The sequence below is a fragment of the Bemisia tabaci genome, chromosome 1 (assembly GCF_918797505.1).
Source record: "Bemisia tabaci chromosome 1, PGI_BMITA_v3".
NCBI lineage: Eukaryota > Metazoa > Arthropoda > Insecta > Hemiptera > Aleyrodidae > Bemisia > Bemisia tabaci.
Genome location: NC_092793.1, coordinates 43,868,676 through 43,892,752, shown reverse-complemented (window position 1 = coordinate 43,892,752; position 24,077 = coordinate 43,868,676). Strand labels below are relative to the sequence as shown.

At 39.8% G+C, this 24,077-nt stretch overlaps 1 protein-coding gene and 1 long non-coding RNA gene across 10 annotated transcripts in view; one reads left to right on the top strand and one right to left on the bottom strand.

Moving 5' to 3' along the window:
* Window positions 1–24,077, top strand: part of Alk (Anaplastic lymphoma kinase) — a 374,422-nt gene that overhangs the window by 101,346 nt on the left and 248,999 nt on the right. For 7 of the 8 annotated variants that reach the window (XM_072301305.1, XM_072301306.1, XM_072301303.1 and 4 more), the window contains exons 4-5: window positions 10,432–10,563; window positions 19,870–20,025. The exons of the other annotated variant lie outside the window; for it this stretch is intronic. In XM_072301305.1, coding sequence (XP_072157406.1) covers window positions 10,432–10,563; window positions 19,870–20,025 — 288 coding nt within the window. The remainder of the gene's footprint in view (window positions 1–10,431; window positions 10,564–19,869; window positions 20,026–24,077) is intronic. 8 annotated transcript variants of the gene reach the window in all.
* On the bottom strand, window positions 8,480–22,383 carry LOC140224768 (uncharacterized). 2 transcript variants are annotated; one of them, XR_011900018.1, is made up of 2 exons: window positions 20,209–22,383; window positions 8,480–9,026 (listed from the first exon to the last, which is right to left on the bottom strand). It is a non-coding gene; the product is annotated as an uncharacterized lncRNA (long non-coding RNA). The 2 variants fall into 2 exon arrangements; XR_011900016.1 differs by lacking the exon at window positions 20,209–22,383 and adding an exon at window positions 19,662–19,863.

Here is a 24,077-nt window from a genome sequence, read left to right as displayed (position 1 = left end):
GCGGGGATTTTTTTAGCGGGAAATCCTCTGATACTTAAATTCTCGCAATGAACATTTTCAATTTTATCTGACGAACGGGGGTGTTTTAATCGTTTAAAAGCCCATCCGGGTCGACGAATGTGCACTATTTTTCACGAGGAATCGGAAAAAAACACTTTTAAAGGCGACAAATCATTAGTAAGGAAGAAAAAACAAGCCGGGCGCAAAAAATTTACGCATCTGAACACAGCTTGCTTTCTTTAGTTCTTATTCAGCACTTATTTGGTGATGCGGATTTTTATTTTTTGATGCACGTGTTTTTTTTTGGAGGGGGTGGGAGGGGGTTAACATTAAAAAAAAAAACCCAAATACAGTGTATTTCCGTATAGTTCATTGCACTAAGGGAGAATTCTTATTGAAGAAAAATGAGTCACGGTGCTGGGGGGGGGGGGGGGGGGGGTCAGCATTTTCAAATATCGTTTTTTCGGTCCATATGGTTAGAATTGGCATAAAAGGGGCTTATTGCGCATACTGGAAGGCTAGTTTAAAATTTTCAATGAGTATATTGACTCCTTTATGAATAAGAAGGGAGGACATTGGAAGTGTTGAGAATTTTGTGAATTCCGGTACTTTAAGTGTTTTACGATATCGGATGATTGAAATTTAAAGATCTTACCTTTGTTGGAGAGCTCGATGCATTCCGTGGTGAGTTTTCTCATACTTTTCCTTTGTTGCATGCAAGTTTTGCCGTCCACTCATATATTTACAAATAAATGGACTGGACTGCTGAATGGATATTATTTCCTTGCAAAATATACTGATGAGATATCAACCAATTATAAGAGGGAGGGCTGTCAAATGTAACTAGTTAAGTGATAAAAAATGGCATTAGGAATTTTTTGCTGACTGATGTTTTTTTACTACCAGGTGAGGTTGTCAAAAGTCAATACCATAATCTGCGGGGGAATAAAATTCTACAATTCTTGGTGCGGGGCTTTGAAACAATTTTATTTCATTCCTGCGGGGTATTGCAAAAATTTTGTTTCATTGCCCCGCACCATAAGTTTTATTGCAATGCCCCGCATCTTGCGGAGCAATGAAATTCCAGTTTGTTTCATGGGGCAATAATCTGCGGGGCATTGACACGTAATCTTAATTTTTGACCGAGTTATGAAAGGTCAAAGGTCAAATTTGACCTATTTTCAAAAAATCATAACTCCGGTTCAAATTATCGTAAAGAAAAAAATAAAACGGGAAAATCTACCAAATTGTGTCCGCTTTTAAGTAAAAATTGCAGAAATCACATCGCTGTAATTTTAAGGGGGGGCTCGGACCCCCAAATACGTCAAATCAAAGGTCATTCAATTTTCCCGCGAAAAAAGGCAATTTCCCCTAGATTTGCCTCCGCATTATCTCAGTAAGGTCAAAATTAGTTCAACATTACGTTGGCAAGTCCCCAAATTTCGGGACAAGTTAAAAAAAACGAAATTTAAGGTGATTAAATTTGACCGTTCAAATTTCTCTTCGATTATTCTCTTTCCAATGATGTATCACAAGATAGGGGTTGCTATTTGAAAAAAAAAGTTGGGGGCCCCCCGCGCCCCCCCTGAGGGGGGACCAAAATTTTGACCCCCCCCCCCCCCAAAGATGGTCCCCTTTGAGATGGGAACATTCTCAAAATTTCATTACCCTAGCTCAATTCGTTCAAAAGTTAGCAGGGGTGGGACGGACTTTTGGTAGACCCTGTATGAGATCCTTGCCGAATACTCAGCAATACGTCTATGTAATTGAGGAGCTTTCCGGGAAAAGGGCACATAGCAAAAAATGGCCTTTGAGAAAAATGCATTTGAAGTCTCCATCATTATATTATGGCCACTGACTGTTACTTACGTTTGAAATCGGGAGTCCAAGCTGCGATGTAAGTTATCATCAGTGACCGGAAAGTAATGATGGAAACTTACGATGCATTTTTCTCATACGCAATTTTTTGCAATGTGCCCTTTTTCCGGAAAGCTCCTCAATTGTTAAGTTATACCGTTCCTGCTATTAAGCAGGATGAGGCGTGCAAAAACCGAACACTATCTCTTCACGAAATTGCTACCAATCGTATACTAGAATTAATTTTCATTGTGTTCTGTAATTTGTTCGTGCCTGACACTGAGACTAAATTTAATTTATTCATCCTCAACAAAATAATTGTTATAAATTTCGATCATGTAGATTTAACAGTACCATGAATGCGTAAAGTGTTTTTAAGGACACTGTTGAATTAAACATGCTAGACTCAGTGAGATATTCTAATAAATCAAAACTGTAGGTACATGATTTGCCCTACCGGATATATACAAAATATTCACCCTGTTTTCCAGACGGAAAACGAAGGGATAAGATTTGTAGTCAGAATAGTGTATTTTGTCCTTCCATCGAGAAAAGCATCTTCTTGGGAAAAATCAGGAAATACGTTCTTGAGCATGTTCTAGATGTACCACAGACCGCTACCGCTACCACTCCGATGAACTAGAGGACTACATCCGGAATCAGCGGAGTACAACACATACACGAAAATTAATCATTATATAAAAGATAACTTCTTTACTGTTCTCACTATCTGAGCGGCAGCCATGGTGGTCACCATTTTGGTTCTTAGAGAACTTTTATGGGTCTGTTTGGGTTTTTGGACCTCATTTGTGGAATTTACGACCCAAAAAACCCATGCAGAGACACCACACTCGACGATACGAGCCTCAACAAAATATTTCACCCCGCAACGGCAGTCATTTGGCCGCCATATTGAAATTGTTGGGCTTCAATAAACCTGTAGCGAAATTCTGACCTCATCGGCGAAATCTGCGACCCAAAAAACCCTATGATAGATATCCTACTCGGCACTTTTACGCAACTCTCGGAGATTTGACCCTATCGTGGAAATTTTGGCGGCCATATTGGATTTTGGGCATCTCTTTGAGCCGGGGACAATTTTGGACCTCAAATTCGGATTCTACGACCGAAATTACATAGTGATAGACCTCATGCACGACATCAAAAACAAATTCCAACATCTTCAACCCTCGAGCCCCCATTTTGGCCGCCATCTTGAATTGGAGGGGTTGGACGAAAAATTGAGCTTGACAACATCAAAATTATTTTTCTACGCATCGAATAGAAGAGATAAGGCCATTGTCCACACTTAATCCATTTACTATTTCACGGGAGGCTTCTTTTCAACATATGCCCGTGGACTAATTTATGCAGGCCCGCGCTGTGCCGCCGCCGCGCGGATCGCAATGGGGCGGAAACCTTAAATTATAGACCCATTATGTAATATATCGTTGGAAAGCTTAAAAGACACTCTTTTACATGGTGGGTATTTAAAGTGACCTTAATAATGCGATTTCGAAAGTTAAGCGAATTACAAGCATTTTTTCCACACGCGAAACCCGGTTTTTGTGAAAAAAACACCCTGTATATTGTCAAAATCAAAAATTTTGTTATTTTTTTATATTTACCTGTAAATTATCTTTTAAACAAAAAAAAATAAAAATTAAATCGGTTCGGTGGATCTCGATCTATAGCGGCTCAAAGTACGCGCCGGCCGCCATTTTGAATGGCCGCCATCTTGGATCTGCCACCATTTTGGAAATGCCTCTTCGACTCAAAACTCTTAAAATATTATCTAGTTTGACCTCTCAAAGTGGCAAAACTGAGTCACGATTTGCAGCATTTGGCCCTTTTTTGGCGCTAAGCCACCGTACTATATACCAGGTCGATGTACCCACTCGTTGAATTTACGAATCGATTTCGTGAGTGCACATATGTAAAAGCCAATAGATATGCTATAGTCATTTTGGGTGGATTTATTTTTCAAGAAACAATAATAAGTTATTACAATCCCGAAAAACCATAAATTTTCCGTATAAAATCGAAAAAATCAAAATATGTCCACTCCCTGACGAGAATATTAGATTTTACGTGTGAAAATGCTTATGAATCGATATGCTGAACAGAAAACATGTGTGGACACAGTTAGAAGTCCGCGGCAACATCAATTCAACAGAAAAACGGCAAAAATTAGATCGGATTTTAGCCGCTTTGCCCACCTCTCCTCGTTATTTACGAACCGTTCCTATACTTATCTCAAAATTTTTCTCAGATCTTTTTGTTATTATCAGCTTCCATTTAAACCCCAGTTCGATGGCCCAAAAAGCAAGCCATTTTTGAAGGGTTCTATGAGAAATTCGTGATATTATCGGCTCTCAGGAAATCACCTCATGTCTAAAACTGGTGGTATAAATGTTTGAGTGCTTAAAATAATCGTATCCAAGGAACTAAGGCATTAAACTATTGAGTCAATTTCTTTTTAATAATATAACGGGATTTACTACCGTTGATTTAGCAATTATAGCCCTAGAATACTTTTAAAGCGCCTTTACGTTCTAGAATCTGGACGGAATTATTTTTTTTTTTTTTTTTTTTTTTGGCTTAAACGACTCAAGAGACAATATAGTTAAAAATATAATAAAATTTTCGATTTGGATGTATAAAACATGTTTAACTCGTTGAGGCACACTGTGTATAGTATGGAGTACTACTGCTATTCAACCCTTGTCTCCGGGTCAAAATTCTTACAAGGAAGCCCCTTGCAAGAGACGATTTTTTGTAATTACTCCCAATTTTTCTCCGTTATATAATGGAATTGCTTGTCAAATTCTGAGGTCAATTATATTTAATTGTAATTTATACATTTCTTTTTTCCCCCTTCATTTTATTTTTTGCATGGGGAGGTCGAGGCTTTGTTGATTTTTTCGGATTTCGAATACTGTAACTTCTCTTCTATTTGGCCGATTTTTATGAATGAGACCTCATTTAATTCGTGTTTTAACGGAGGATAAGAAAAAAATTGCTAAAAACACGCGAAACAATTTTTTTCGAAAATTGGACGAATCCTAGCGTGACGATGAAATGGTTAATCAAGCGTAAGTAATAGAGGGTCCCGCGACGGTCGCCTCGTCGGGAGCCGAGCTATTGTGTCTTTCGAGGAGCCGACGCTAGGGTCAGGCGCGCGGGGAAGAGAGGGGTAGGTAGATTTCCATATGTGCGCATGTAGCTTCCTGTATGAGCCACGTTTAGCAAATGGTCTAATGAGTCTGGAGGCTCATCAAAGATTGCACTTACGGCTGCCCTGGCTGGCCCTGACTATCAGAGCAGTGGTACCAAATTTTGAAAAGCATAACAGGGGTGTAGAGACCTGTCAAAGCAACGTTTTAAACAAAACGGAGGAGTGAAATTCTCATTCGAAGAGTGCCGAACTGCTCAGCCATCCTCGAATCAGATCGCTTGCTTCTGCTTATTTATGCATATTTTAAATTAGAGCGGAGCATTCTTAGGTTTTTTTTAAAAAAACCAAGTAACGTAGATTCTCGGTATTCATTGCACATAAACTAGAAAGCCCCAGAATGAGAAAAAACTTTAAATCATAATTATTGACGGATAAGTAAACTTTTTACACGCTTTGGAAAATCTCAGAAGTTCGCGGTAGTCACTTTTCGGCAAGGAGCTAAGGGACTCAGTTATTGTATCGAGTGGGGGTTCGAAACGATCGCAAAGGTGGTATACGTATACGCGCCAAAATACCTAGTTAAACTACCTACACAAAACACAAAAGAACATGTCGTAAAGTCACAGAGAAAACTACACTAAACCGGTTGGAAAACTTTGAGTGGTTGAGAGAGAAAGCGGCAAACAACCGGAAGGGAAAGTGGTGGTGGAGTGAGAGCGCTGTATGAGGAGGGAAATTGGATTGAGGGAAAGGTAATACAATGGATGGGGTAGCGGACACGCTCGTCGCCCAGCTTAGGTTGTTACCACACGTTACGCGCTTTGATCTTCTATGATAGAGTAGGAGTAGGAGTAGTAGCATAGGACCTATATTTAATTTCACCGGCCAGTAAAATTTCTTGTTTTCTGGACAAAAACATTAATTGTGCGTACAGATCTTTGCATACACATTGTATGCATACTTATTGTTTATCTTGATGAGTGTTTGATCAAACATTTCAAGAAACAAACCACATTGAAGGTAAAAATATGGCGATGAATATAAATTTTAAAATTTTGCCTTCCTTTCAGCACTCTGCTGTTGGGGGTATAATGGGGAAACATAAACGTTTCGTTTGTGCACTAATAGGTGGGCAAGTGGAGACGGGGGCTAGTCTCATTAAAAATGAAGTTTCCACATATGTACTGCATTTTGCAATTTGGAACTATAAATTCTAGCCCGGTTTAAAAACGACGTATGTGCCATTAGTTTCCCTATGCACGCAACTGTTTTACCAGAAGAGCCAAAATTTATAGTTCCAAATTACAAAATGTAGTCCATATATCCCGCAGCTGATCCCCAAAAGATTGAGCTAGCTTTTAGACTGAAAGTATAAGATAAAAATCCTCAAAAAGGGTAAAAATTCCGCCAAGCCTGTGAGATCTTATCACAAAATTAGTAAGCTTGTATGTAAAAAAAATTAAAAAAGGAGAGGGTGGGGGGATACTAATCTCTTTGAAATTACAAAAGGAGAAAAGAAACGTAGCTCAAACTCTGTGTTCCATTTCAAACCTCAAAATGTCTGATATCATGTGAGGTCAAGATTTTTTAAGTATAGGTACGCCCCAGAACTAGAACGAGCAAACGGGAAATTACTTCTGCTGAGAGTCCCCTTCAGTTAGTCACGGACGCAACCAGCTTACCTTTGAAGCTAGTTTAGTTGCCTGGGTCACTAATACAAGGAAAGAAAGTTGGATTTGTTTCCTACGAGAAGATGGCGAGGGATAAAACAAGCAGTTCTTTTTTCAGTCTCAAACCTCAAAATATATGATATCTCTTGAAGTCAAGATTTTTTACCATCTCCTCATCTCACTCTCATTTTCGTTTTGCATTTTAGAAAACAAATTCCACTGTCATACATCATTGAACTTTATTTAATTTTTTGCCAATTATTCCCCCTCATTTCAGGTAGCCGCAACTCTTCTTACCCACAATAGCTAGGGTAGGTGGGGGTAAGAGTACGCATTTTTTGGTTTTTCCCGTATTTTCGTGACCGAATCGACTTTTAAGGCGGGAAAAGTGATCTGGCACCTACTGCAAGCCCTCGCGCACAAATGCCCTGCGTTGTCCGAATTTAGAAATCAAATCCATGGCCGTGACGAATTTTTTAAAAAAAATTTGAAAATGCGTACTTTTGCCCCATTTAATGGGGCAAAAGTACGGAGGTGAAATTTTTCTTTTAAAAACATCTCCTGGGCTCCAAATCGCTGTTAAATCCCGGAAAACTACTAAAAATGGTCTCAAAGGGTGCCAATAGTGCCTAACCACTTTTAATGAGAAAAAAAAAATAATGCAGTCTCCACAAGTTCCCAAAAAATTTTCGAAGTCAATTTTTTTTAAACAGGAAAATAAAAAAGTGTAATTGCCCAAATTGAACAAAGGAACATAAAAATTTATTAGGATACTTAGTAAGTTGCCTATGTCTTCTATTTCGAAGTTTCTATAACCCCCTCCCCCACTACACCCCACTTTTGGGCGCGTACTTTTGCCCCATTCTGGCTGCGTACTCTTGCCCCATTTGTAAACATTGGACAACATAAACTAAAACTTTGAGCCCAAGGCGCTAGGTGTGAAAACAACCACGGATTATTAAAGCCAACACTGTAACACTTTGATACAGTGTCTGTCAGATTTTCTCCATCAACTATTTTACTCACAACAGACAATACAAATACTAAAAAAAAATCGATCTTTTTCGCATGAAAAGTGAACTTGCCTCAAAATTCCGTCAAAACACACCCACTTCGCACAAAACTTCGTCAACAAAGTGGGACTCAATGTTGCCAACAACCAACACCTGGTGCCATCATAAATCCAAACAAAGCGCGCGAAAAAAGTGCAGTGCGTACTTTTACCCCGTGCGTATTCTTACCCCCACCTACCCTATGTAAGGAGCCATATTGTATACTTACGAGACCTTCGTCGTTTAGATCAAGAATAGAATAAATGTTTTCAATTCAGATTCTGGCACACTCTTCGAAAATTAAAAAAAGAAAGTCAGGTAGGTAGATGAAGGTAGAATTTTTAAAAGAGCAAAAAAAAAAAAAAAATCTAAAAAATCAACAATTCTGGCGAGACGGTCCCGATACTCTTGTGGGTGTGGTATGGCTGAAAAGGTAGTGCCAATGATAAGGGTGATAGAGCGAGGTGCAAAATTGCCGAAAAATGGAAATGCATCTTTTTACCAGTTCGAGTCGATTTTTTTTTCTTCCTTTTCACCACTCGCCGTTTCCATGTCACCTAGGTCGTTCAAAATTCAGAACAGCTAATTACTGTGAGTGCCTGGCGGAAAAATCATAAATTCGACAGTCAGCTCCTTCATTTTTAGTGAACGAATAAATTTCTAAATAAAATTCCGGGATCTGCGACGAAACGAATTTCATATAAGCTTGAAGTGCTTGCTGGAATTTAAGAGGATTTTTTTCGAGCATTTATGTAATCCTTCCTTTGTTGTTCTACTTGCAATGCGTGAGGCTATACCTTGGTGTCTTAAATGAAACGGGCTGCAGCTGACACAATATTCTTCATTTATATTCATTTTATTAAATATAAATGTTGATATATATAATGATATAAAATTTTGTATTTAATATGGATGCGCATTCGAAAGCAAAATTCCGAGGCACGAAAGTGAATGCGGCGCGGGTGTTTTGAAAAATTGACCAAAAAACGGCAATTAACTAGCGATTATTAATTAACTGCATAATGAATTAGCTCCAAATTTCGCCTGTATGCGAGGAATTAAGTGTGCCAGCCAGAGGGCAAAGGGTTTTGAGTATCGTTAAGTTTTCGCGGAGATATTTCAAAATAACGCAAAAGTTGAACGGGTTCGTGTAAGATACCGTAGCGGGCTCCCATTCTCGGTTGTTGGAGATCTCTACAGGCTTGACGGGGTTGCTACCGCTCCTAGTAATGCTGGATAATATACCCAGCAGCCCAGGACATGACATAACTGTAAACAAAATACACACTGCAGGTATCAAGACCAGGGAGGCTGAAAGTAGGTATGCCTGGAAGGTATCTCTTCGATGGTTTAATGCATCCGCCCACCGTTTATTAGATATGATGTAGGGAACCATCTTTTACAAGATGACCAATGTATTACTTTCTGTATCGACGACGTATCTAAATCAAAAGTAGGCCTGTAATCATATGCATATTGAGACTTTGAGCCCTGTCATGCACGTATTCTTATGGATTTCAGGGCCGAACAAATAGTTTCTCTTGATTTAAATGCGTAAATTTGTACGCTGGACTATACAGGGTGATCCAAAAGTCCCTTCCATCCCCTCTAACTTTTTACCTAATTGAGGTAAAGATTTGAAACTTGGGGGATATTCCTAGGTCAAAGGGAGCTACTTTTTGGCCCCCCAAAAATTTTTAGGGGGGCGCCCCTTGGGGGGGGGGCAACGGCCCCCAACTTTTAATTTTCAAATGGGAAGACCCTCTTTGTGATAGCTCGTTCGAAAGAACATAAAAAAAGAAAACTCTTCGCGCAAACCCGAAGTCAATATCTCAAATCGTTTCAAAATGGCGGCCGGTTAAAGTTCAAAATGGCCGAAAATTCACGCCGGTTATTTGTCGATGGATTTGCGCGAAAATCGGTATGTGGGGGTATTTTGACACGAGAAAAACGAATTTAACGTTAGATTTTCAAAAAAAAACCGAAATTTCCAAAATGGCCGCCGGTTGAAGTTCAAAATGACCAAAAATTGATTTTTTCAGAAATCTAAGTTTAAATTTGTTTATCTTATGCCAAAATTTTCTCAAATTCCAAGTTTTAGGCAAATCCATCAGCAAAAAACCGAGGTGAAAATTTTCGGCGATTTTAAACTTTAACCGGCGGCCATTTTGGAAATTTCGGTTTTTTTGAAAATCTAACATCAAATTCGTTTTTCTCGTGTCAAAATACCCCTACATACCGATTTTCGCGCAAATCCATCGACAAATAACCGGTGTGAATTTTCGGCCATTTTGAACTTTAACCGGCCGCCATTTTGAAACGGTTTGAGATATTGACTTCGTGTTTGCGCGAAAAAATTTCTTTTTTTATGCTATCTTTCAAACGAGCTATCACAAAGAGGGTCTTCCCATTTGAACATTAAAAGTTGGGGGCCGTTGCCCCCCCAAGGGGCGCCCCCCTGAAAATTTTTGGGGGGCCAAAAAGTAGCTCTCTTTGACTTAGGAATATCCCCCAAGTTTCAAATCTTTACCTTAATTAGGTAAAAAGTTAGAGGGGGTGGAAGGGACTTTTGGATCACCCTGTACTATGGCCTCTTAGTCAATCTTACAAAAAAACTGGCACTTAGTTTCCTTTTGGATTGCTTTTTATCCTATGTTTTTTTTCTCTTTCATAGAGAACGTCTTTTCTGAAGTGTGTCAACCAACCCAATTCCAGTGTAAAAACAGATCTTGCATCAACGAAGTCTCTCTTTGTGATATCAATATAGATTGCCCAGATAGTGATGATGAAACTCAAGACTATTGTGGTAAGAATGCAATTCGTCCTTGAGCTTTAAGATTTTCTCACTGATCCACTCAAGCTGCCTATAGAGTAGAGAATTATATGTGTGTTGTTGTAAGGGTGTCTGAAACATTTCGCTAAGCTATGGAAACTGATCTGCTCAGAAGTAGTTATGATGGAAGAACCTTTATCCATAACTACTCGATTTTTAGACCTTTCAAAAATAGTCTTTGTCTATCAATTTCAGAAATCCGTCAGTGTTTTTGGTTTCTTTCAATTTTATTTGTCCCTTGGCTTAGTTACGAAATTGTGAACCTTGCTTCTTTCTGACATCCCTTTTCAAACTATACAGGATGTTCCAAAAGTCCCGCTCCCCCCCTCTGCTAACTTTCGAACGGTTAGAGATAGAAGAACAAAACTTTGATAATGTTTCTATCTTAAAGAGGACCATCTTTTAGGGGAGAGGGTCAACATTTCTGCTCCTCCCTCAGTGGAGAGGAGGGGGCAGGGGGCCCCCAACTTTTTTTTTCAAATGGTAAGAATATAACTCATGTTAGCAGAATTTCTCCATCCAGTTTTCACCAACTCACATGACTAGAGATTTCAACTCACATGAGTTCAGCGTTGAATCTATCGTGTCTTATACATCAGAAACTAGTCACCGCATCAAAAAAATCATACCAAAAAAATGTTTTTATTTTTCAAATTAACATATCATGTTGGTGTCCCCTGGTAATCATAACTCCGGTTCAACTTATCGCAAAGAAAAAAATGAAACGGGAAATAAAAATCGCAGAAATCACTTCGAACTAATTTTAAGGGGGGACGGGGGGTTCGGACCCCCACTTACGTCAATTCTAAGGTCATTCGATTTTCCCGCGAAATGAGCCAATTTCCCCTAACTTTGCCTCCACATTATCCCAGTAAGGTCAAAATCAGTTCAACATTACGTTTGCAAGTCCTCAAAGAGGTTGTCCCATTTTCCATAGGAAATGGCCGCAAGAGCTTTTCCATCCATACTTTCAGGAATCATAACGTATCATTGGTGAAGCCTAAATCCGGTGTCATTTCTCGTCTAGCCCCCCAGGGGAACGGGGGCAGGGGGTCAAAGGTCAAACGCTCCGACCGCCATAACTTTTGAACGAATCGTCGTATCAACTTGATCTTGGGCTCAAATGAAAGTTCTTGACGAGACCTTTCATTTGATGTATAGTAGTGTCTATTTTTGGTAATTTTTCAACGTAAAAAAAATCATTTTTTGATTTTTCAAGCCCAAAAAATTCAGTTTTTCGGGGTTTTCTCTACTTGGGAACGCAACAATCATTACCAAAAACCAATTTAAATGAAAGCCCTTGATTCAAGCTTTAAAACGAGCTATCGTTGAACTTGGAGAAATGAATGGTTCAAAAGTTATGACCATGCAAAGTTGGCGTGGCGCGCTATTTTCGAAGCGCGCGGAGTGTATACTTGCCGGCCACCCCTCCCTACCTTTCCCCCTGAGGCCCGCTTCAGTTGATAACGGATACAGAAAGGTCCAAAGCTCCTTCCACCTAAAGAATGACCAGTCATTAGTGTTTAATTACTTTTATTTCTAATGGAAAAAGGGAAATAAAAATAAATTAAATGCTAATAAACGATAAGACGCTGGCATACATTATTTTTTCGCCCTCCCCCCTCCATGATTTAATATTTGATGTAGCCAAATCAAACCTATCATCATTACGGTATCTGATTATTTCCGTGCAGGTAAATCTTGATGAGAGGGAAATAGATCGGAGAGAGGTGAGGGAGAGATATTCAGTATAGTAGGGCGGATAAGCATAACAATCGTGCATCTCTGGAAGAAAGCATGAAACTTTCAGGATATCATCTTCACCTATAGAAGGTTCGATTTCGCAAGTGAGCCCAAAATTCTGAGGCCATGGGGGCCGGGGGGGGGGGGGCAGGGGGCCCTGATTTCGTTATGTTCTGCCGGATTTTCGCGTTGAATCATTGTTAGAACGCCCTTAACAATGTAAAATGTAATCAAAACTTGAGTAAACATCATTAGTAGGTTCTCTCAAACAGTAAATTAAAATGTTATCACCGTCCGATCCCGGAGCACCCCTCAAAATGCCTAAAATTCAAAATGGCGCCCATAATAAGGCCTCCAGAATATCGGTATTTTCACTTGTGCATATCCTGTCATGTGAGGTATCATTTTCCATGTAATTATGGTCGCAGATTTCATATTTGAAGTCAAAACAATCCCCCGGTCAAAATTGGTGCCCCTAATCCAAGATGGTGGCCAAATTTTAAAGGCAGGAAGGTGCATTTTTATGAGAAAAAAAATCACGTGAGGTGACAAGTGAGGTATCAATTTATACGCATTTTTAGTCAACAAAACGAATCTAAATGAAATGTAAAACAAGTTGGATTTTGCAATCGCCAGCGATAGCAATATTCGTCATGGGAACTTTAGCTTCTGGGATATGAAAATGTTAAGGTACAGTTCGTTCGTAGTATCTTCTGAATTGAAGGGGCTATGTAATTTTGTGTTGACATCTCTTTTTTAACATTTTTAATTTTTTTCTTTGCATACAAGAAAGCTGTTATGTACCAATTATTTATTTTCGTTGTATTATATATGGTTTTCGGAAGTTAACGCATTTAAGTTCCAGGTTCGCTTTTTCGGCGTAAAGTATGATATTTTTACTCTACACGTATGCCCAAATACGCATCATAAGTGACCTATGTGCTTCCCAAGTTGCCAAGTATTAATTATTGTTTGATGATTGGTCTAAAGCATTCTATACAACCGGTAAAAATTAAAGTCCCCTACGAGATTCGAACCCCCGCTCGCATCCAAAGGAGACCACGACTGGTGCCAGGCTGGTGTCGGAGACAACCGAGCTATCTCGACGCTCATATAGTATGGGAGAAAAGAGAACACTGAAGTGATCTCGGACGCTGAGCGGGGCTTCACAATAGACGACCTTGACATCCGGCGACTGCCGTGATAAGAGACAACGGATTAAGCGCATTTCTCTGTGAGACATTGTTTGTCTATGCTTTGATGGGTCACAAGGTTCATCTGAGCATGCATTTGCTATCGCAGCAGTAAGCTGAGGCAATATTTATCTGTATTCATGGATTAAATCCATCAATCGAGTTCTGATTTTGGCTCATATCATTAATATAAACTTCGAAGGATTCAGACTTTCAGCGATTCTACCTTTTTCTATTTCACTCGAGAAGTTGCCAGATTGTGCGATAAATGTGAATATTTTACATGGATTTGAATTGAGAAAAGTATTAAAAAAGCAACTTATCTGGCAGCAATAGAGTCCGGAAGGGACGAGAGGCTGCCTTCCTGGGAAAACCCATGATTTAGCCGGAAATGTCATTAAAACAATTGATTCCGTTTGAAGCATCAATAAGGGGAAAGCTATTTTAAAATAATAATTTTAAATGGACGCAGATGCTACAGAAAGGGAAAAAGGAAAGGGAAAGGAAATGAAATGAGGATATGATTACTAATATGCAATCAGAGAGAATAAAACAAAAAATTAGAGAAATTTATATGCGATGAAAGTATAAGAAAAAAACACGAGTGCGGGCTCATTGCGATTCGGAACTCGAACTATACTATCGTTGAGCAGTTTTTAGACCCCTACGCCACCGATAATCTTCTTAAGAGGTAAAGATGAACTTTTGCTACTTCAGCAAGTCAAATCGCGGTAGGAGATCCGTGGATTTTCTTTTTCCGCCACCTGATGGGATGACGTCCCAGTCAAATGCGTTCTTGAAGAAATGATCGATCCCCATCATCGCTTCATCTCCACACATCTAGCTATTCATGTGCAAATGATGGCATGCTCCGGCAACAAGGTTCTGTGACGAAATCATTTTTGCCTCCAGAGTCTCCAAAATGTATACATCTTAATGATCAAATGTCCAATCACTGAGAAAAATGGCTCGCCAAGCGAGCCGAATGTCACTCGCGTGGCGAGTGATCGGGAGTCCAGGAGGCGCAGCCCCTTGGCTGGCCGTGACGGACGCGCAAAGCGCGTCCAGAACGGCTAGTATCCGTAACGGGTCCTCCAGAGCGATTTTCCACCTTGTACGATGGTTATTATTTCTTTACTTCTATTTTTAACATTTGAGGTGAGATAATGGCGGCTTCTCAAGAGCAACTAGGTAGGCGATCTTTTGCACCAACGGACAGAAAACTGATGGCGAAAAATAACCAATCGGAACCTCCCAAAAAAAAGAATTTGCCTAAATTCGGAAATCGGTGGTTCTGCGCAGATTTACCAGTCAGACACGACATCTCAAGGCGAAAAAAAACTCGCGGAAAGCGAATTTTAGAATTCTACACAACTTGACGTAGAGACATGATTGGCTAAAGAACACAACGATTTTTGATACATCCGAAAATTAACCAAAGATTTAAGAGTGGGCGATTCGCTCAAGGTCGCAGAGACATAGGGAATCACATAGCAAAAGCAACGGAACGATTGTAAAGACAGGGGAACTCCGTTCCCATGCCAAAAAATCTTTTACACAAAAATGAAAAGAGATAATAAAGATGTTTGCCATCATGGCTGACATGTGAAAAGTGATGAGCCACTAATAGTGAGGAGTCTTACTGATTACTGCACAAAAACTCTGAACTCAATTTCAGATGCCCTAGACTCAGAGGACGAACAATTAATAAGTACCGAAAATAATATAGAAAACTTTCAGTTGGTTTCAGATGGTGGGTCTCTACTCCATCGAGTGCGATCAAAGCATAGGTATACTTACGAATCCATTGCACAAACCTATGTTCCATCAAATTGATGAGCAGACACAAATGTTTCTTTGCGTTTTCGAAGTGATGTTAAAAACGCGCCAAATCCGAGATGATCGGTGTTCTTCCATGCGTTAACTGGTTACGATGCAACCCCTCACATCCATAAAATAGAAACAGCAACTTTATTCCGTACGCTTTTATCTGATCCTTACCGGCAAGAATTTAAAGAAAGGTTCTTGGAACCTAATCAAAACCATGAACCGATATGAAGAGCTGGAAAAGAGTAAATCGATGGTGAAACTGCTTAAATACGTATTTCGGTTTGCGGTGTTGCAGATTTCTTGTCATACTTACTTCAGTTCCTTCATCAAAAAATATTGAACGTCATTTCTTGAAAACTTCGCTTGTTTTTACTCTCTATGTGAGGAATATTCTGTAAAATTTCAAGCCATGATGTTGGGTTGGTCCCCTTTCAAAAAATGAAATAGGAGCGAATATTTTGAAATCCCGCAACCAAGATACGCACTTTTGCTGTTTCACCGTCGAAATATTACTCCTCTACGGTATAGCCAAAAAAATGTGACTTTCGACGACCTCCGTCATCACATATCGAAGGAAAAAGTTCCAGCTTTCAAATTCTTCAATCAATTAGAGAAATTATACCCTCGACATCATCAGCAATGAAGTAGGTAACATTAATTTAGGAGCTACTTTTATACTCAACTGTGGATGGGATGAAGTGATCTGGATGCTTGTCTTTGGGGATGGATGAATAAAAACAAGGAGCTTCATCCTATTTTAAGTGACATGCCACCAGCTCCTGGAATCCCCGCTTAAAATTATCCGGTGTAATTGTAAGAAAGGGAGTGACACCATGCTGTACTTCCAAGAAAATAATCTTTTCGTTCTAAGACTCATGCAGAAGTTCTGAAGACTCCAACTGTAAAAACCTAAAGAACTGTAGGAGGAAGATCCTGAAGAGCCTGACTGGGAATGTGAATCAGCATGTGTTGATTAAGATTTTCTCCTACACTGACTGGAGAGGGTACGACAGATGCGTTGCGTGAAACGTCATCTTTATTGAGATATTATATGGGCTTAAAAATGAATAAAATAACTCATTATGTATATGCTCCTGTTAACAGCATTACTAACGTGGACGGCCAAACTGATCACTCTCTTAATTATCTAGTCTCATTTTTGTGTAAAAGATTTTTTTTTACATTTCGTTTAGATTCGTTTTGTTGACTAAAAATGCGTATAAATTGATACTTCACTAGTCACCTCACGTGATTTTTTTTCTCATAAAAATGTACCTTCCTGCCTTTAAAATTTGGCCACCATCTTGGATTAGGGGCACCAATTTTGACCGGGGGATTGTTTTGACTTCAAATATGAAATCTGCGACCATAATTACATGGAAAATGATACCTCACATGACAGGATATGCACAAGTGAAAATACCGATATTCTGGAGGCCTTATTATGGGCGCCATTTTGAATTTTAGGCATTTTGAGGGGTGCTCCGGGATCGGACGGTGATAACATTTTAATTTACTGTTTGAGAGAACCTACTAATGATGTTTACTCAAGTTTTGATTACATTTTACATTGTTAAGGGCGTTCTAACAATGATTCAACGCGAAAATCCGGCAGAACATAACGAAATCAGGGCCCCCTGCCCCCCCCCCCCCGGCCCCCATGGCCTCAGAATTTTGGGCTCACTTGCGAAATCGAACCTTCTATAGGTGAAGATGATATCCTGAAAGTTTCATGCTTTCTTCAAGAAATGCACGATTCTGGGAACTTTTCCCCCTTATCCGCCCTACTAGTAGTAAATGCGAATTTCAAGTGCTGTAAGGCCAGTTGCGTACCACACACTATGAATATTATCTACAGCTTTTGAGTGTATTTTGTGGTAAAAAAAGCTTGATTTGGCTATTAAATATTAAATCATGGAGGGGGGGGGGGCGAAAAAATAATGTATGCCAGCGTCTTTTCGTTTATTGGCATATAATATATTTTTATTTCTATTTTTCCGTTAGAAATAAAAGTGATTTAACACTAATGACTGGTCATTCTTTAGGTGGAAGGAGCTTTGGACCTTTCTGTATCCGTTATCAACTGAAGCGGGCCCCAAGGGGAAAGGTAGGGTGGCAGGTGAGTATACACTCCGCGCGCTTCGAAAATAGCGCGCCACGCCAACTTTGAACGGTCATAACTTTTGAACCATTCATTTCTCCAAGTTCAACGATAGCTCGTTTTAAAGCTTGAATCAAGGGCTTTCATTTAAATTGGTTTTTGGTAATGATTGTTGCGTTCCCAAGTAGAGCATACCCCGAAAAACTGAATTTTTTGGGCTTGAAAAATCAAAAAATGATTTTTTTTACGTTGAAAAATTACCAAAAATAGACACTACTATACATCAAATGAAAGTTCTCGTTGAGAACTTTCATTTGAGCCCAAGATCAAGTTGATCCGACGATTCGTTCAAAAGTTATGGCGGTCGGAACGTTTGACCTTTGACCCCCCCCCCCGCCCCCCTCCCCTCTCCCCTTGGGGGGCTAGACGAGAAATGACACCGGATTTAGGTTTCTCCAATGACACGTTTATGATTCCTGAAAGTATGGATGGAAAAGCTCTTGAGGCCATTTCCTATGGAAAATGGGACAACCTCTTTCGGGAAAAGTTAAAAAAAACGAAACTTAAACGGTCTAATTTAGTCACCTTAAATTTCGTTTTTTTAAAACTTTTCCTGAAATTTGGGAACTTGCAAACGTAATGTTGAACTGATTTTGACCTCACTGAGATGATGTAGAGGAAAAGTTAGGGGAAATCAGCCTATTTCGCGGGAAAATCGAATGACCTTTGAACTGACGTATGTGGGGGTCCGAACCCCCCCCCCCCCCCCGTCAACCTTTAAACCCATATATGCCCATTGGGTCTCGACTCATCCCAGATTTTGATTTTTAGTGTTAGTGTAAATTAGGGAATTTCACGTGTTCAACACAGGATAATCCATGTCTGGGATATAGCCAAGCCTATTTTATTTTTGTCATGCCTCAACACGTATTTACCCAACATCTACATAACGTCAAAAACAACAAGTAAGTAAAAAACATAAATTTAAAAAAAAAAATAGTTTTGGGCATATGTGGGTTAAAATTAGTTCGAAGTGATTTTTGCGATTTTTAGTTATAAGCGAACAAAATTTGGTAATTTGCCGTTTTATTTTTCTCTGTACGATAAGTTGAACTGGAGTTATGATTTTTTGAAAATAGGTCAAATTTGACCTTTGACCTATCATAACTCAATCAAAAATTAAGAGATTCATCTGCGGTTAACGCCAAAATTCTTAGTTTGTGTGCTTTCCAATGATGAATCACAAGAAAGCAGGGTTTACCATTTGGAGAAAAAATTTTGACCCCCCCTCCCCTCCCTAAAAGATGGTCCTCTTTAAGATAGAAACATTCCCAAAGTTCCGTTCCTCTATCTCTAACCGTTCGAAAGTTAGAGGGAGGGAGCGGGACTTTTGGAGCACCCTGTATTTGATAATTCTTTAAAAATTTTTCTTTCTCTCCTGTGACTCTATTCCTTCTTCCTTTCTCTTCCTCTTCCCCCTCTCTTGCTTTGTACTAAAATAAATTCATTTATATATCTTATAGAGTACATAGAGTCACAATGTACTGCAGCATCGATGAAGTCAATCCATTAATAGGCTATTCGGAGCCCCTTGTTCGCAAAGTGTGAACCAAAATTTTTTAACACGACGGAAAATCGTGGGCCGCAAGTGGTTTCCGCGGCTTATTAATTCAAATTTTTAATCTTTATTAATTTTCGCGAATTTTGGCTGTAATTATGTTGACCAAAGTCATACACTCAGCATAAAACCTTAATACAATCTTAGTATAATATTGCACATCTTACACATCAACATTGCAGCCATATTATATCCATCTTAGTAAGAATGAGGTAAGATTGCATCAATGTTGATGTGCTACTGCCAGGGACTTGCCTGAACATTGCAACAACATTGATAGTAAGGTTGAAGTAACATTACAATAATCTTACATAATATTGATATGCCCCCGTCAACATTGTTATCAGGTTGAAACTTCTTGACATCTCCTTAATTGCCGGTCTATATCAAGCTTACATCGATGTTGATATTGTCAGTCTTATCCTGACAATACTGATTTAACATTCCATCCATATTAGTAACATTACATCATCATATGTCAGCAAATAACAACATTTCTTTAAGATATCATGCTGAGTGGGTAACTAATTAAAACATGCACGAAACTACACGGTTGTTTTCTTTAAATGTATGCTATACCTCCTACCTGCGTCTTTTAAACGAAGTCCGGAGCTGAGTCCCTATGCATAGGTACGGCATCGGCAGTCGTCGCACACTAGTCTAAGGAGTCCTGGACAAGACAGTCGCCGAAAGTTACTTCATCGGTTTTTCAGTACATTGCAACTCTATTGTAGGTACTCTGTGATATATCTGTACGTAATATGTAGGTACAATTTTATCGTTTTTTCCCCCAGAAAAAACTCCTTCCTTTGCCAGATGCTCATTTGAATCAGGATGGTGTGGTTGGCACGCAACGCCTCATGGTCAACTCTCTTGGAGAAATAATAGTGGACCAACTCCCACCCAACATACCGGCCCCAGCGTTGATCATACTTATAAAAACAGTTCTGGTATGCTCTTTTAAAGAACTCTTTGTAATATTATGTCGTATACTGCTTTACAGGAATGTATCAGGGGCCACAGCGTGAAACCATGCATTTTAATTGTGGCGTTCCTACATATCTGATCCTATTTTATATTTTCGAAGAAAATAAGAAGAGAAAGAAGCTAACTTTATGACCTGAAATTTATACCTACGAAACACTCTGTTGACAGAGAAGAAAACTCAAGGCAGTCTTCAAGAAATTAAGGTGACTAGTTTACCGTGGAAAAAATTGAAGAGGACGGCAACCCTACCGAAAATTGGATAGCATTAAAAATTGAAGCAGGAAGGTATATGAGGCAAAATGGTCGTGTTTCGAATGAAAAATTCGCCTAATCGGCAGAGATTTGAAGGATTGAAAGTCTAACTGGTGACGTCATGCGCTCTTGGTGCGACTGCGGTTCACTACTGAGATGGTAAATCATTCATTAAGTAAAAAAACAAAAACAACAACAACAAGTGGTAACACTCGCACCTAAACAAAGGAAAATGAGTCGGCGAGGAATGAGCGCGATCGGGGCGAACTAATAACTTGTCGCCAACACACGTCGGCCACTTGACCCTGGAGACAGAATGCAGAGTGTAGACTACGAAATACGAGACGCAGCTCATGACGTCGCGCGCTCAGCTGTTTTTTCGCGATAGCAGCTCAACGAATGCAGATATTCTCAAACGGATTTCGACGTCGTGCATTCCACACTTTTCTTCGTCAACATAGCCAAACTTGTTCTTAAGGTTGCTGTCCTCTTAAAGTATGACAGGGAGTCTGCAACGTCGCAAACGGAGATACTTGGTTTCGTACTTTATAGTCATTGATACATATGCCTAGGTGAATCTGAGTGCAAGTTAAATGAAATCAGAAACAAGCAGAGACGGTGCATGCCCTAGAGTGCCTGTATACGGGAGAGTATTGCCATCTCTGTGCTGCTCTCTGATCGATTGGTTCATCAGTTTTAGGTTATCATAGAGCTCCAAAGTTGGACCAATGTACATAAACCCGATCCAGAGGAATAGGTGTTATCGGCTGGCTGAGAAATGCATAATAATGACACTCGGAGATTAATTCTCGGCAAAAATATCCATTATCGGTCGATCCGAACTCAATTAAGAGGTTGATCATAAAAAAATTTCTATCACATCCAAAATCACGTCTAGACATTTGTAGAACTTAGTCGCCATCTTATTTGTTTACATTGGGCCCATAGTAGGGGAGGGGCTGGGCAGAGTCTACAAGAGAACCTCCACTGGTATCTTGGCCATGGTGGAAGCTGTTACTTTCGGGACGTCAGCATTCTACTGTTGACTTACTTACATGGTTGATGCTCAACAACGTGTTGGCAGTTCCGTTTTGCGAACAAGCCGAAAATGGCGGAAGTTTAGGAAACTTGTTTGGCTCATGCCATCACCCGAGGCTCATCAGCCACCGTGTAGGTAAGTCAACAGCCGAAATTAGGATGATGACTGTTGCTCACTTATAATTGTCCATAAGGAATTGTTGAATCTCCAAAAATAAAATAAGCTTCCACCTGTCGCCAAGAGGCCAGTGGAGGGTCTCTTGTCTCTAGGGTCGGGGTTTGTCTACATTGGTCCAACTTTGGGGCTCCATGATAGACGACCAATCAGAGAGCGGCACAATTTTTCTGTAGTGAAAGGATTGAGATGGCAATACTCTCTCGTATACAGGTATACTCTACATGCCCCTATCTAGCCAATTGAATTGACTTATGCCGGAATCACACGCTGAATTTGGCAGTTGAATATAGAAGTCAATAGTCACCGCTCAACATCTGAAATTTCGCAAATTCGAGTTATTTTCATCCAGATATGCAAAGCCGTTATCAAAGTAGAGCTCTCAAAGTGGCGCATACACGTGACCCACGTGACCCTCATCTTCCACCAGCCGCATCGATGCGCCACTTTTAAGAGCTCTACTTTGATCGTCAGATACCAGCTCAATGCCGGAATCACAAGGTCTGGATACACGATCAAATGGAGATGTTGCATGTGTGAGGGATTTGCGATTCGACTGTTGTTTCGTATGTAAAAGTTCGTGAGAAACACGATGGTGGCACTGGTTTTCTCTGAAATCAACTCCCAAGCGCAAAAAAAGCTCTCAAAGTGAGGCCAAAATGGAGGGGATATCCCGCCCTACCCTGAGAGTCCACTTCTACATCAAAACAAACTCTCCATGCAAAGATAGCGAGCAAATACATTGACAGGGCTGCCACTTCATTTAGGGACTCCAAAACTGAAAACACGGCAACCCTGCGAATGTATTTGCTCCCTATCTTTGCATAGAGTACCTGTATAAGTACCTGTCTAAGGATCGCCGTTTTTACTAGAAGGCATCATTAATCAATTATTTATTTGAAGATGTCTCATAATATAGACAAGTCGTTTCTGAATATATGAATTCATCACATATCGTGAAGAGTTTTACGATAAAGTTTAGTGGTTTGATTAAAAATTTCAAAACCATTATTGTTCGATCAAAATTCCAATCGAACTTTATGATTTTGTGAAATTGACAGTACTTTTCTAAACAATCCAGTAAAAGTGCCTATGCCGGCGCCGGCAAAAGCGAGAAAGTCTCGTGCGATCCTCGCACTATGATGGGGGGGGGACGAAGCCCCTCCATATGCCGGCGCCTGCACCGCCCATAGATTGGCCGTAAACCAATTTATTTATTCCCGCAAGGCTCAGCGGTAGGTCCACGCTAGGTCTAATCAACGATTCTGCCGTGATAGCGAAGAGAGGGATCGAGATAGTGCAAAAATGAAGTTCTAAGAAAACAAGCTCAGAAGCTTCTGACCGGAAAATTTTACTAATGAAGCATCTGTTCTTTGTCAAATTGCCACTAATCGCCCGAAAGACTTTTTGAAATCATTCGGATGGTTAAAAATCGTCCGATTTTATTTCAAATAGGTACATTGAAACGGTATTTTTCATTTTTATGGTAGGGTATTGTTAGGCAAGACAGCCGTAAGTGTTATCCTCTGCATGCTTTCCTGGTTGCATTTTGGACACTCTACAAATACATTTTTAGGTTAGAAATTCGCAGAAAAAGGCGGCTCTTTACTTGGAGGCACTGTTTTTATTGGCTCTCTGGAAAAATATTGTCCTTTACTGCTGCCTTGCCTGAAACTACGTCATTTTTTTAAACTTACGGCTTTCTCATTTGTCTCGTTTTGATACAATTAAGATGAAATTTGCTGAGCTTTTTCAGTAATTTCATCTGTAAAAGTTTAGACGAATTTTAAGGGATATTCGATTTCGAAAATTTGACCCTAACTACTCTCTTCGCTATCACGGCAGGATTATGGCAGACGCTGCCGAGCGCGCATGATCGCAACTCGGCCATGCCCCCACCGTGTTGGACGGACTGTGTTGTTTCAATCGCCATGATAGGCCTTGTCTCCACGGACGTTTCATAGGATTAGTCCCAGAGAAAAATCCCACTTGCGAAGTTGGGATAAATATTGGGTTAGTTAATACTAATCACAGTGCCAAGCAAAGACATAAAGACGGATCTGCTCGTATCTAAAAGCACGGGGAAAAAGTGAAGCCTGGTTTGGCGCTGGGTGGTTAGCAAATTAAGTGAGTGTGTAAATGAGCGCGGGAATCCATGGTGGCAAACGGAAATTTGATTTGAACTTGTCCTCTTGATTTTTCCACATTTCTTCTTCGAAACGCATTTTAAATGTCTAAAACGAATACCTAAATTAAGAAAGTTGGGACTGCGTCCTATTATAATACACCTACTTTTGCTCGGTATCAGGCAGTAATCTCAGATAAAGTTAGTTTTTCTTCTGCTCATGGTGGTTCTGCCGGTTCAAACAGGCCGTTACAGTCTATAAGATGACCGTTACTCCCAAATGAAATTAATCGGTCGACGACGGACCAAAACTAACCTAAAGTTATAGAAATATGGGTGTGTAAGTGAATTTGGGCAAGAATCAACCTAAAATACTTTGTTTCCGCAATTTTATTCAGTTCCCGCCCTACATTTGAATTTCAAAC